At 51.3% G+C, this 13,920-nt stretch overlaps 1 protein-coding gene across 1 annotated transcript; it reads left to right on the forward strand.

The window, feature by feature from the left end:
• The first annotated feature begins 6,152 nt into the window (after positions 1 to 6,152).
• Positions 6,153 to 7,204, forward strand: LOC109755526 (uncharacterized). The gene has a single exon (XM_020314423.4). The coding sequence runs from the start codon at positions 6,336 to 6,338 to the stop codon at positions 6,834 to 6,836; it is 501 nt and encodes a 166-aa protein (XP_020170012.1). The 5' UTR covers positions 6,153 to 6,335; the 3' UTR covers positions 6,837 to 7,204.
• The last annotated feature ends 6,716 nt before the right edge of the window (positions 7,205 to 13,920 follow it).

The following is a 13,920-nucleotide window of genomic DNA, read 5'->3' on the forward strand; positions in this document are numbered from 1 at the left end:
CTCAAGCCTACAGGACGGCAAGGGACTGATCATATCGAGCGGGTCTATGAACTAATCGATCACCAGTCTGGTACTTGGGATGTTCAGGTAGTGAGGCAAAATTTTCTTGCACCCGATGCCGAGGCAATACTAAATATCCCAATTCGGCTCAATGGTGGAGAAGATGTCCTAGGGTGGGCTCTTGAAAAATCCGGCGAATACACTGTGAAATCAGCTTATCGTGCTCTGGTGACTCGAGACGAGCTGCGTGCTCTAGAGGAAGGTACGGTAGTGGAAACTTCAATGTCAGAAAAACAGTTGTGGACCGCTCTTTGGAAACTCAAGGTCATACCTAGAGTTCGGGTTTTCTGGTGGAGGGTGCTCCGGGGCATCCTTCCAGATTATGCTACCTTGCACTATCGTCATATCCGCATCACATCGCTTTGCGATCTTTGCAAAGCTATGAACGAGGATCTGATGCATGCCTTGGTCCTTTGTTCTCATGCTAAGGCTTTCTGGACAGCAGCAAAAGAAGTCCTTGGGATCAAACTTCCAAGGCTACACCCGCACACATGGGCGAGGGACCTAGTGGTGGATACTATGTTCTCAGATTCAGAGAGATGCAAAATTATTACGATTATGTATTCTATTTGGACCTCACGGAACAAATGGACACATGATGAGGAAGGGTACAACCCAATGCAGGCGGTTAAATGGGCCCGAGATGATCTAGCTCTTTTGGAGCTTCCGAAGGACCATCGCCAATTGCGTTCTAGCCAGGGGTGGATTCCACCAGCTCCTGGCTGGATCAAGATCAACACGGACGGGGCGATCGACAGCCAAGCTCGAACTGGAGGTGCAGGGGGGGTGGCGCGCTCTCATCTCTCCTTCATGGGTGCTTGGAGTAAGCCTTTGCCCGGTGTCACGGATCCCTTCATGGCTGAAGTTTTGGCCATGCGAGAAGGTGTTATATTTGCACAATTGAGGGGCTACTCGCATATAGTAATGGAGGTTGATTGCCTAGAGGTCGTGAATCTCTGGAACTCGCATCACAACCCCAGGTCGGTTGTGACGCCTATCTTCGATGAAATCAAGGGAAGAGCCATGGAGTTTGCTTCTTTTTCGGTTCGGCACGTCAATAGGGAAGCCAATGTTGGGGCTGACTTATGTGCTAAACATGCTATTGCTTTATCAGTTTCAGATTGTTGGTTGGAGTCTGCTCCCTCCTTTATAGCTGCAAGCCTTATGGCTGATTGTAACAGAATTTCTATTATGCAATAAAGATCCCTATTTCTAGTCAAAAAAAAAAAAGGTGCGTGCCATGCCGACTCGATCGACCTACCCACGCATCCACGTACCACACGAGAACGAGAGGTGCTGGATTAATTATTATACGACACGATACGCCCGAAGGAAATTAAGGTGCTCGCTAGGTGGGGCGCGTGCATGGCGCTCACTGGTTGCCGGCCATGCATGGCGGAGAAGCGGAGTACGTGCGCGACGTCGCATCTCTTTCAGCGCGCGTGTTGCTAGATGGAGCTAGCAGCGTAGGAGGTGACCAGCCTTGCCGAGACGCTGACCACTTTCACATCCGACGCGTGCTAGCCGATCCGTCTGTTGCCGGTGCAGGGGGTAATGCAACGGCCAACCGAGTGGCTTCACCGTCGAAACTTCCAGTTCCATGACACATGCACACGTACGCCCGCTGTCGCGCTGGCCGGTGGCTCCGCTGCGCTGGGCACGTCATGGTCTAGGTGCCGTCGTTGCCAAACCTAGCTCTTCCGTGCCGATTAAGGACACGGTGTCCAACAGTGATAGATTGTATTGTATGATCTTGCTTCCCCTGTGAGTATGTGACAGAGCGGGCATTTCCGACCGCATAGGTGAATCTCATGAGATCACGCCACGTCGAGCATGGGTCGGCCCTGGATTAGACCAGCTCTACACGTACGATGCATGTTTTGGACGAAAAGGACTACCAAGATCTTCCTCTTTCGGAACGTATTAAGAAGATTCTGCTAAATACCGCATCCATTTCGTATCGCATGTCAGATCGAATCGCAGACCCTTGCACTAATCTGGCCCGTCATTTTCAAGGTTTTGTTCCACGGTCAACTTGGAAATGTAGCACATCATGCTATACTAGTACTTCCTCTGTAAACAAATATAAGAGTGTTTAGATCAATAAAATACAAATCTAAACACTTTTATATTAGTTTACGGTGGGAGTACTTATTAATTTTTGGAGAACCGGATAATCATAAATATCAATTTATACCACTATAAGCACATGTCTACAATTATGTATGTGCTTATGATTTGGAGATGAATAATTTATGCGGTTGCACTCGGGGACAAAGCTCCGTATGATTGGAGTCGCTCCACATCCACCATCTACACAAAATGAAGCTAAATTTCAGTTCAACTGTCCCCGCTCCTTTTTCCTCAATGACCTAAAGCCTTGCAAAAAGAAAACCTAAAAGGCGGGCTCGCTCACTTTTTCTAATCAGTAGGCCATCTGATCAGTGTATTATCATGTATAGTAGCACTGTACTATGAACCACCATGATGCAGCTAGTTAGCCTAAAACTGCGGCACATATTCAGATTGAACTGTGTGCATTACTTTGTCCATATGGAATTGTTGAAATGATGTTGCGTTTAATAGATAAATCATCATAAACTTTTTGGAGGTTATCTTCAGGGAGTCTGCTTAGATCCGTACGTGGTCATTACTGAGTCATACGGATCATAGAGAACTTATGAATATTGGGTGCAACCGACGGAAGATGATCACACGGGATACTTACAACCGATTTGGATAACGGTCCAACAATTAGGTGTATAGTCATCTGACCCTATTTTGGTCCGGTTGTGATATTTTTATGTTTTATTATTGATTTTTGCAGTATTGTTTGAAACCTTATTTTGTACTGGTTGTTTAATAATATGGGTGTGTACATCGAGAGATGCAAAGGCTAGAGTATATAGAAAAAACTACCACATTACAGGCTATGTCTACAAAAAATTATCACTTTTTTTAATTTTTCAAAAATCTAGCACAAAATTGGTTGGCCGTTCAAAAAACCCAAATGACTACGTTGTTTAAAATTGATTCAGATTATGACAGCTCAGGTCCACTCGTCAGGTTGACCGTTAGCTTCGACCGTTAGGTTGACCATTGACAAGTTATGACAGATGGGCCACATTTATTTATAAAAGGCAATCAGGTCCCTACATAGAAAATATAAGCAATCGGGTCCCTTTAATTTTTGTAAAAAAACAATCAGGTCCCTGTAATTTTTTTAAAAAGCAATCCCGTCCCTGCCGGCGAGCTCGTCGCCGGAGCGGACAAAGGGACCCGTGCGCATCGGCCGGCCTTACTCTGGCGGTGGAGCTCGAGGGTGAGCGGGCTGCTGCACGCGATGGAGCTGTCGCTCCTCCTAAAAGTTGCGGGTCACGTTGTCCCTGGGCACGGCGACACGAGCTGCTGGGAACAGCGGTGGTTGCTCCAGCTGCTGGGTGCAGCGCCCGAAGCTCCTGGACCATGGTCGAGGCGCAGCGGCGGCTTGAGCTCCTGGGCATGCCTGGCGCGCGGCTGCCTGAGGTCCTAGGTATGGCGGCCTGAGCTCTGGTGGGCATGGCCGGCGGCAGCTTGCAGGGAGGGGGCGGAGGGAGCACCGGAGATGGTCCGGGCGGCGATGCTGGCTGCAGAAGATGGGACGATGTGGCTCGTGCACCCTGGCCGTCGGCCATGGTGGCTTCTGGCGGCGGCGTGGCGGTCAGGTCGGGCGCAGAACAGACTCGGGTGAGGGAGGAGAGACGTGGGGCGCCGTGGAGTTGGCTCGTGTGGGTGTTTTCAACTCATTTTTTTGTTTTTAATGGGCTGGGCGGATGACATGTGGGCTTAACGGTCAACGTTATTGATCTTAACGGTCAACACTTACGAGTGGACCCCACCCTTTCATAATCCTGGTTAACACTTAATAGTTTGGTTATTTGGGTTTTTTGAACAGCCAACCAATTTTGTGGTAGATTTTTAAAAAATTAAAAAAAGTAGTTTTTTAGACATAGCCTATAATGTGGTAGTTTTTTCTATATACTCTAAAGGCTAGGGTTTTCCTCCTTTTCAAGAAAAAAAACTAACGAGCTCGGGCAGGGTAGCTGTTCCGTATCCAAACGACAAGGTATGGCCAGAGACAAAAACAAATCACTGGCCATGTAGTCCCCGCCCGATCGAGGCATCGACCCAGCTGTCGCGGCCGGCCGGCGCCACGCACCCCCTCCCAGCACGCAGCCGTTGCGCGCGGCGTCCAGGACGTGTCTCCGACCGGGCGTGTGGTGCTGGCCGTCCGGAACGATGAACCTGCGGGCCTAGCAAGCTGTGTTCTGCGGCCGGCCATGATCTGAACAGTGCTCCTTTAGTTAAAAAAAAAACTAGATCTGTCCTTTGCTGCGTCGTAGTTGTTGTGTGGTAAAAAATATATGCCGATATGCGCCTGCATATGCATGTGGCCAGGGTCAGGTGCAGCAGCGCACGGCTGTGATTAAGACTACCCACGGTAAAAGTAGAAACATAACACAGTTTAATTTTTTTTGCTTACGTGACATGTACTCCTTTGTAAATAAATATAAGAGCGTTTAGATCACTACTTGAGCTCCTGGGACGATGTGGCTCGTCATAGCATAGCATAGCATTTACAGAGGGAGTAGTTAATGAGGAGAGAGGTGTTTTGGCTGGCCATAGTAGGGGTAACATAACCGGTAATATGTATTTGAGACTAGCAAACGTGCTTATGTGGCACACAATTAAAAAAGAGAGGGGGTTAGAGTAACATAGGTAGATATCGTATCATGTTAAATGCTATGCTACTTTGTGTCATGCATGGCAATAAATATGATCATCTATGATACTACTTTATGATACTATGCACTATGAAGGTAGGATAATATACTAGTATCATATGCGTGATACTAGTATATGATACTCCCCACTATGAGTAGCCTTAGAGTAACATAATACGTTACTGTAATATAGCGCTTCCCGAGAAAAGATGAGTCTACAAGCTAATAAATGAAGCCATCTATGACACTACTATGTTACTTTGCACTATGAAGGTAGTAAATTAGACTAGTGTCATATGCATGACACTAGTCTAAGTTACTCCCCACTATGACTAGCCTAACATAAGTAGTAATATCACAGATATCTAGATAAAATAGATGATGTAGCAAGCAATAAATGAAGAAAGAGAGGCACGTGGTAACATAGCTAGTTACTACTAGTATGAGTAACATCACACATATCAAGGCAAGATGAGTCTATAGCCTAATAAATGAAGTGTTACATGTTACCACACATATGTTATTCCTCACTATAGAGATAGTAACATGCCAATGTTATTACTCTATATTACTACCCATTGTGGATAGTCTAAGCTCAAGTAATTATGTTTGCGAGGATTACTCTAGGCATTAACCGACGCATGTTCCGAGGCCCACTTGTCGATCACGATCTTTCCACATCCGGGCCATCACGGTGAAAATACACCCACCGGAGCGCAAAAGACAGGAGCGTGTGCCACCCAATGAAGAAGCCGAAAGTGAAACGGAGACACGGAGTGGTAGCGAAAGAGACGGCCACTTTCCATCGTCTCGTCTGGGTCGACCGGAATCGACGGACGCCGGACGCTAACAGCGATCGGAGCATCTTATCGCGGCCGAATCACATGTGCATCACCGGCGGGCTCCGCGGTCCCTTGACCTTCCTTCGCGCGGACTCCACGAACCAGGCGCGAGTGAACAGATTCGGCGCCGATGAACACTGCCATTACGGCGACTATGTCGGTTCTTGGAGTCCGCAATAGAAAAATGCATCAGTGCTTCAGTATGACGTTTTTTATGAGCAGTTCACACGGAAACAACCATATATTCCGATTCATTGGTGCAGAAATCGTTCGAATATAGTACTAGTTACTTCTTTGCCATGACTATAATGCTAGTAGCAAGATACTGGTTTTGTAATGCAAGAAATTGACCAGAACTTTGACACTGAAATCAGTATTTGTATTTCAAAGCAGGTTGGCATGCATGAGCCCAAAGAATATTCCCACCTGCTTTGAACCCAATGCCGGTTCCCGTGGGAGTGCTACCCATAACCTCAGTTAGTTTAACTTTTTTTTTTGAGAAACAAAGTTTAACTCGATTGAGCTGCAGGTTTTATCCGCCACTAAGTTACCAAACTGCCCCTCTTTCTCCCTTCCCGGCCTATAAAATGACGCCAACCGGCTACCATCACAAAGCCCCTCCTCTCCTCTGATTCCCAACCGCTCCACCTCCCTCCTCTAATCTCTTATCATGGCGACGGCGGCAGCATCTCTGCCCCGCGGCCCTGTCCTTTTGAGCCCCTTTCCCAACTACCAATCCGCCTCGCTCTCCCGTGTCAAGCTCTCCGCCGCCGGCTCGCCGGTCAAGTCCGTCAGCGTCTCGTCTCCCCCCTCCTCCCCCACCGCCGCCCACAAGATCCGTCGGTCCTGCATGTGCTCCCCGACGAACCACCCCGGCTCGTTCCGCTGCAGCCTCCATAAGGAGCGCAAGCAGGAGGTCCAAGCCGCCGGCAGCAAGCCCGTCTCCGCCCCTTCGTCGCCGCCCGTCGGCAGCGGCTGCTCTAGGCGCCAGGTCAGGGCGCTCCCGCAGCTCGTCCCCGTGGGGAGCGGGCACTGGGCACGCAGGGCGCTTGCACCGTCCCCCGCGGCGCAGCAGTCGCAACACCGGAAGCGCGCTGAGGGGTTCCGCGCCGGACCCAGTCGGCTATCCGCCGCGTCCATGGCTGGCGGCCGCGCAGGCAGCTACCAGTAAAAAAAAACATCGTCGACATGTCATAGCAGCAAGATACAGTACATACTGCACAAATTGCACATAGGAGAGAAATCCTCCGAATAATCCCGGTCGCTGTATAGAAGATCGGTGGGTTATATTAGGCCGGAAGATTGGAGTTTTAGACCCAATTCCATCCCGGCCTGATCAATTAGCTAGCTTATATTTGTATATAGAGTGGCTGTACATAGAGTGAGCCTCTTCCTCCTCCCTGCTGCACATAGAGTGAGTTCGTCATCTCTGCTCCACCTGTACATAGAGTGAGCTCTCTTCCTCTCTTTCCGCTGTGTATAACCCCTGAGTTTGGTTCTGGATATACATCAATGCAAATGAGTGACAAATTGGAGACACATGATTCATGCATCTTATCTGTCCCGTCACCGGAGGCCTATCCATCCTTGGATGATTGCCTTGCCGCAACAACTCTCTGCTTCCGTTTCTGTTTCTGTTTCTAGAGTGTGGATGCATCTCCCCTGTTTCGGCTTTGGATAAGCTCCTCAGTGGCGTCTAGCCGTCGCTTGCGCCCGTCACGCGGGCGGCACCAGTGCCCCCCAGCCGGCTGGATCAGGCCAGCAATTTGCAGCACGAGAGAGATTTCTGTAAAGTTTCATGGCGGAACTGATGAGGGTTGTCCTTCGCCCTGTTCTTGATTTTTCTTTTGGATCCATGATATTTTACAGTTTCTTTTATAGAAGTGATGATATTTTTACTGTTTGCGCGATGGACAGCGTAGCGATTGGGAATTGGGATTCCCCCTCCTCCTCTTCAACTTGCGCAAGAAGATGAAGATGATGTTGGGAGATCGGTGGGCGCGCGCACAGTAATGGAATATTGATCATACGTTGTACGAGCAGGTCAACAGAACACATGCATGACCCGTCGAAATTACTTGATCGCGACATCTATGCTCCCCACCGAGCACCGTCCGAGGCCGGACTCGGTCGCCCGCGCAGACGCACAATTGGACTCGACCGAAGGGTTCGAATGAAGGTCAGTCTCTCTTGGCACTGACACGACATGATTGGCCAAACGCCAGGGCACGATCGAGTCAGTGCACAGCCACTCGGGCAGAAAACCGGGGAACCTCAGTGCCGCCTGAACTGGGCAATCAATGGCTTATTTCCCAGCGTCTCCGGGCGGATCCGAGCTTTGTTGGTCAACAGGTAGGACGCGAGCGCGCCGACCTGCGCCGGAGGCAATGCATCAGCAAAGCGGTGGTGGCGCCGCCGGGGAGCGCCATGATAGATGAGTTGCATCGCACAAAGCGGGACGACAAGATTCGATTCGTTGTGAATTATCGCTGGTTTCTTTCTTCTTGTCTTTGCAGATGCTCTGATTAGATCTTGTTGGAGAGATTGGGGACCGGAAATTGACTTTGCAGTGGTGTTCACTGCCATGTCCCCGTCGTGCTCGCTTTGACCTAAAATACGAGCTGCACTTGCACTAGCTCTACTACTGCTCTAGTTCAGACTTCAGAGTATGCAACACGAAGTCCGCTTGCCTCGATCGGCGCATGGTGTCCGACTCGGAGACAGAACAGTTAGCCGCGGCATAGGGATGGTGTCACGACTTATGACTTTTCTTTTTTAGCCTATGACTGCTGACTTTGTGCGTATGAATCCACTAAAAAGTGTTTCAAAAACAAGCTCTTTTAAAATGGTCCCAGTTTCCCAGATTGATGCACCGTTAACTTTTCATGATCTGATGGCTAATATTACTCTCATATTTTTTGGGGTAAGTTGTTGTAAATAGTTACATGGGGCTACTACGGTAATTCGCGTGTGTGCCAAGGCTCATCTTCACCTAATGAACATGTATTAAAAACGAAATAGTAAACATATTGAAAATATAAAGTATTTTGGCGTTGAAGATGCTCCAGTGCGCTACGAGCATGCCAATTTTCGGGCGAAATGACATTGAGGAGCTCTCAGGCAAAAAAAAAAACTGCTCTCGCGAGTGACCTTTTTCAAAGTCTCCCTAAGACCCGAATAGTTTCTTTTTGCCAAGAGCTCCTCAAATGTCGTTTCATCACAAAATTTTGCGTACACGTAGCACATTTGAGCATCTTTGATGCCCATTTTCCTGTTATTTTATCCAATTTACTGTTCATATGTTCTTTTGGGAGACCCTGAGTAGGTGCTCAACTATTCCTTGTTAGTGATGTTCACGCCGGGCATAAAACCCGATACCCGAAGCCCGAACCCGAAAAACCCAAACCCGCATAACCCGAACACCAAATCGGGTAGCAGATTGCAAAACCCGAATTGTATTCGGGTAAAGGGCCACGGTACCCGAATAGCTCGAAATAAGTAGCCTACGCCCCAGCCCAACAAAATTCCCACCGCAGAGGCAGAGAGCGAAGGCCTAGCCAGCTAAATTCCCACTCCGCCGTCCCCGTAGCAAAACCACTCCCCGGCCCCGACCCCGACCCCGTGACCTAGCTACCCCCGACCGCGAGCCCTAGCCGCCCTCCCCCAAATCCCCTAGTGCCCATGGCCGCCTCCCCTGCCCTAGCCTAGCCGCCCCCGCCCCCGCCGGCACGCCCCAGCCCCCGCCGTCACGCCCCCGCCCCCCCGCCGCCACCCCACCCCACGCGTCAGCACCGTGGTTCATCGCCTGCCTGTTAAAATAGGTCTAGCATGTCGTGTACACGTACTTTGTACGTATGTAATTGTATATGCTGATTGTTATATATAGAAAGACGTGGAGAGGCTTTGTCCCACGGGAAACCCTAAACCCTAGTCTCAAACTTGGTTTCAGAGCCTACCCTAGCCGCCGGCGCCTCTCCTCCCACCGCCGCCGCCGTCGCAGTTCTTCGCGGCCGCCGCGATGTCCACCACGACGGCACCAACGATGACTCCCTCCTCAGCGCTCACGCTCACCACCCTCTCCGTGCCCGCCCCGATCGCCCCCGTCATCGCCCCACCCGCCGCGTCGGCTCCCTCCCCCGTCCTTTCGCCCATCGCGGTCTCGCTCGACCGCAGCAACTTCATGCTATGGAGGGCCCTTGGCCTCCCCAACTTTGCCGGAGTTCGCCTCCACGGTTTCCTCGACGGCTCGGCCAAGGCGCCAGCGCCGACCGTGACGACAGGCACCGGCGAGGCCGCCCGCACCGTGTCCAACCCTGAGTATGAGTAGTGATGGATGCTGGATCAGAAGGTTCTCGGGCATCTCCTCGGTTCAATGAACGTGGAGATCTCCGCGCAGCTCATCGGCTGCAGGACGGTGGCCGCCGCCTGGACGGCCGTCCACACCATGTTCGCCGCCGAGAACAGCGCCGTCGTGCGTAACCTCCGGCGCCAGATCCAGGTGCTGCGGAAGGAGATCGCCCCGCCGGCGAGTACATGCAGAAGGTCAAAGCCCTCGCTGATGCGATGCCCGCCGCCGACTCTCCTCTTCGCGATGATGAGATCATCGACTACATGCTGACCGGGCTCGGCTCGGCGTTCAACCCTATCGCTGCTTCGATGAACTTCGCGGGCGTACCTATCGTTTCCCGCGTTCTACTCTAGTGTTCTTCACTACGAGGCCCTTCAGCAGTAGCAGTCAGAACATGAGGATTGGCAGTCCTCCGCCAATTCCGCGTCCCGGCCGGTCTACCACAACAACTCCGGCCGCGCCCCCGACTCTGGCCGCCCGAGCGGCGGCCGTCCCTCCGCTGGCTCTCTCCAGCCCGACTCGGGAGGCTACGGCACCAGCCAGGGCAACCCTCCTGGCCGCAACAACAACAACGGCGGCAACAGCCGTAATGGAGGAGGAAACGGCGGAGGTAACAGAGGCGACCGCAACCGGCGCTGACGTCCCCGCTGCAGATATGCAAGAACTGGGGTCACGAGGCCGGCGACTGTCGCAGCCGCTATGATCATGACCACCGCTCCGCCAACTCGGCGTCCACATCCTCCTCCCATGAGCCGCCGCACTGGATTCGAGCCGCCGCACTGGATTCTAGTCACCGGTGCGACGGATCACCTGACCAACGATCTCGACCGTCTACACTTCCATGAGCGCTATAGCGGGAAGGATCAAGTGCAAGTAGCAAATGGTGCAGGTTTGTCTATTTCGCATATTGGTCATTCCACTATACCCGGTTCATCTCTTCGTTTACGCAATATTCTTCGTCTTCCACATATCATCAACATCTTCTCTCCGTTTATCGTCTCGTCCTTGATAATGATGCTTTTGTGGAATTTCACCGTTTCTTTTTCCTTGTTAAGGACACGGCCACGAAGAAAATCCTTCTTCACGGTAGATGTCATGGCGGACTCTACCCCATCCCGTTTAGTCGCGCGTCGTCCTCCTCCAACAGCCAAGCGTCTCTCAGCATCAAGACCACCCCGTCCCAGTGGCACCAGCGTCTCGGTCATCCTTCAAATAATATTGTTCAAAACATTGTTAGGAATAATGATTTAGTGTATTCTTCTGAACATCAGACTTCCGTGTGTGATGCTTGTCAGCGTGCTAGAAGTCGACAATTGCCTTATAATTTATCACATCATGTTTCCAGTACGCCTCTTGAGTTAATTCATTCTAATGTTTGGGGGCCTGCTATTGCCTCTTCCGGAGGCTATAAGTATTATGTGAGCTTTGTTGACGATTATTCTCGCTTCTCTTGGATTTATCTCCTTAAGCACAAGTCTGACGTTGAGCAAGTTTTTTATGCCTTTCAGGCTCATGTTAAGCGTCTCCTCCACACTAAAATCATAGTTGTTCAGTCCGACTGGGGTGGTGAGTATCACCGACTGCACCGGTATTTCCAACGCACTGGAATCTCCCATCGTGTGTCTTGCCCGCACACCTCTCAGCAAAACGGCATTGCTGAACGCAAACACCATCACCTTGTCGAAACAGGTCTTGCCTTGCTGGGTCATTCTTCTCTCCCATTGCGTCTTTGGAATGAAGCGTTTCTTACGGCGTGCTACCTTATTAATCGCATGCCTACACCTGTTCTTCAACAAGATACACCCATCTATCATCTCCTTAAGGTACACCCCGATTACAAGTTTCTTCGCACTTTTGGTTGCGCCTGCTGGCCTAGTTTGCGCAAATATAACACACACAAGCTTGCTTTCCGTTCCACCATGTGTGTTTTCTTGGGCTATAGTCCGATGCATAAGGGATACAAGTGTCTTGATCGTTCTACGGGACGTATCTACATCTCTCGTGACGTCGTTTTCGACGAGTCTGTTTTTCCCTATGCAACTCCCGGGGTCACCGTAGATGTCTCTTCTTTGGCTGATATTCTCTCTTTTCCTCCCACTGAACCGGTTACGGGTGACCATATACGCAAATACGACTTGTCCTATTTGTCTACTGACACGCCTGTTTCAGGCTCTGTTACTGCTGTGCAGGATCCTACGGCGGCTCCATCCTCGGTGTTTGACGCGCATGGCGCATGCACGCCCTCTGCCCACCGCCCCCATGTGGCCGCCGCGCCGCACTCTGTGGCGATCGACGTGCATGGGACATGCACGTCCCCCCGCACCTCGGCTTCCGCGTCGCCCGGCCTAGTCCCCGCGTCGCCTGGCCTGGCCGGCGCGTCGGCTGCCTCGTCGCCTGGCCCGTCCGATGCCGCCTCGCCCGGCTCGGTCGGCCCGGCTTCGGCCCCGGCCGCTTCGCCCGGCCCGTCGGCGGCCTCCCTCCCGCGTACTGACACGCCGTCGCCTGCCCCGGTGCTCGAGGATGCTGCTCCATCATCGCCATCGCAGCTCGCGTCGCCTTCTGTCGAGGGCAGCCCTGCTCCCTCGACCGCGACGCCTCCAGCTGCTCCTGCACATACCATGGTTATGCGCACACGCAATCATACTCGCCGTGCCCTTGTTCCTACTGATGGGACCATCCGATATGATCCCCGTCGCCGCGCGTTTCATGCGGTGCCTGTCTCTCATCGTCATGCTCTCCGTGAGACTGCCTGGCGTACCGCGATGATTGATGAGCTTGCTGCCCTTCACCATAACAAGACATGGGTTCTTGTGCCACGGCCGCGCGGAGTCAATGTTGTTGGGAGCAAGTGGATTTTCAAGACCAAGCACCGTCCAGATGGCTCTGTTGATAAGTACAAAGCTTGACTGGTCGCTCATGGTTTCACCCAGCAGCTTGGCATTGATTATGGTGATATGTTCAGCTTGGTTGTCAAGCCGGCCACCGTTCGATTGGTTCTTGCCTTGGCTGTGTCTCGCGGTTGGAGTCTTTGGCAGATTGATGTCAGCAACGCTTTCCTTCATGGTTATCTCTCTGAGGACGTCTATATGCATCAGCCACCTGACTTTGAGGACGCTCGTTTTCCCTCGCATGTGTGCAAGCTTCAGCGTGCTCTTTATGGACTAAAACAGTCTCCTCGTGCATGGTATGCTCGGCTCAGTACCCGTCTTCTCGAGTTGGGTTTCGTCTCCTCCAAAGCAGATACTTCTCTTTTTTTCTTCCGCTATCGTGATGTTCAGATCTATATGCTTGTCTATGTGGATGACATTGTCATTGCTGGATCTTCTCCATGTGCGGTTGATGGTCTTGTTCATGCCCTCGCGGCCAGTTTTCCTATCAAGGACCTTGGGCCGTTGGAGTATTTTCTTGGTCTGGAAGCGTCATACAATTCAGGGGGGATGACATTGACTCAACGGAAGTATGCCTTGGATCTTTTGCATCGTGTGAGCATGGAGAATTGTAAGCCTACTTCCACACCGTTGTCCACTTCCGATCAGCTTGCACGAGTGTCTGGACAGCCTCTCAGTACCGATGATTCTTTCCGGTATCGCAGTGGTGTTGGTGGGTTTCAGTATTTAACACTCACTCGCCCGGATATTTCATTTGCAGTGAACAAGGTGTGCAAGTTTCTCTCACAACCCACTGATGTTCATTGGGAAGCTGTTAAGAGGATTTTACGCTATGTCAAAGGAACATTGCACACAGGGCTGAAGTTTCGCAAGGCTGTCTCTACTAGCATTAGTATCTTCACTGATGCAGATTGGGCAGGATGTCCGGATGATCGTCGATGAACTGGCGGTTTCGCCATATTTGTTGGACCGAACCTAATTTCCTGGAGTTCGAAGAAACAACCAACAGTGTCGAGATC

This window comes from Aegilops tauschii, chromosome 6 (assembly GCF_002575655.3).
Source record: "Aegilops tauschii subsp. strangulata cultivar AL8/78 chromosome 6, Aet v6.0, whole genome shotgun sequence".
Classification (NCBI taxonomy): Eukaryota; Viridiplantae; Streptophyta; class Magnoliopsida; order Poales; family Poaceae; genus Aegilops; species Aegilops tauschii.

Coding starts and splice junctions, on each gene's coding strand:
- LOC109755526 (XM_020314423.4), top strand. CDS start 6,336: ATGGCGACGGCGGCAGCATCTCTGCCCCGCGGCCCTGTCCTTTTGAGC.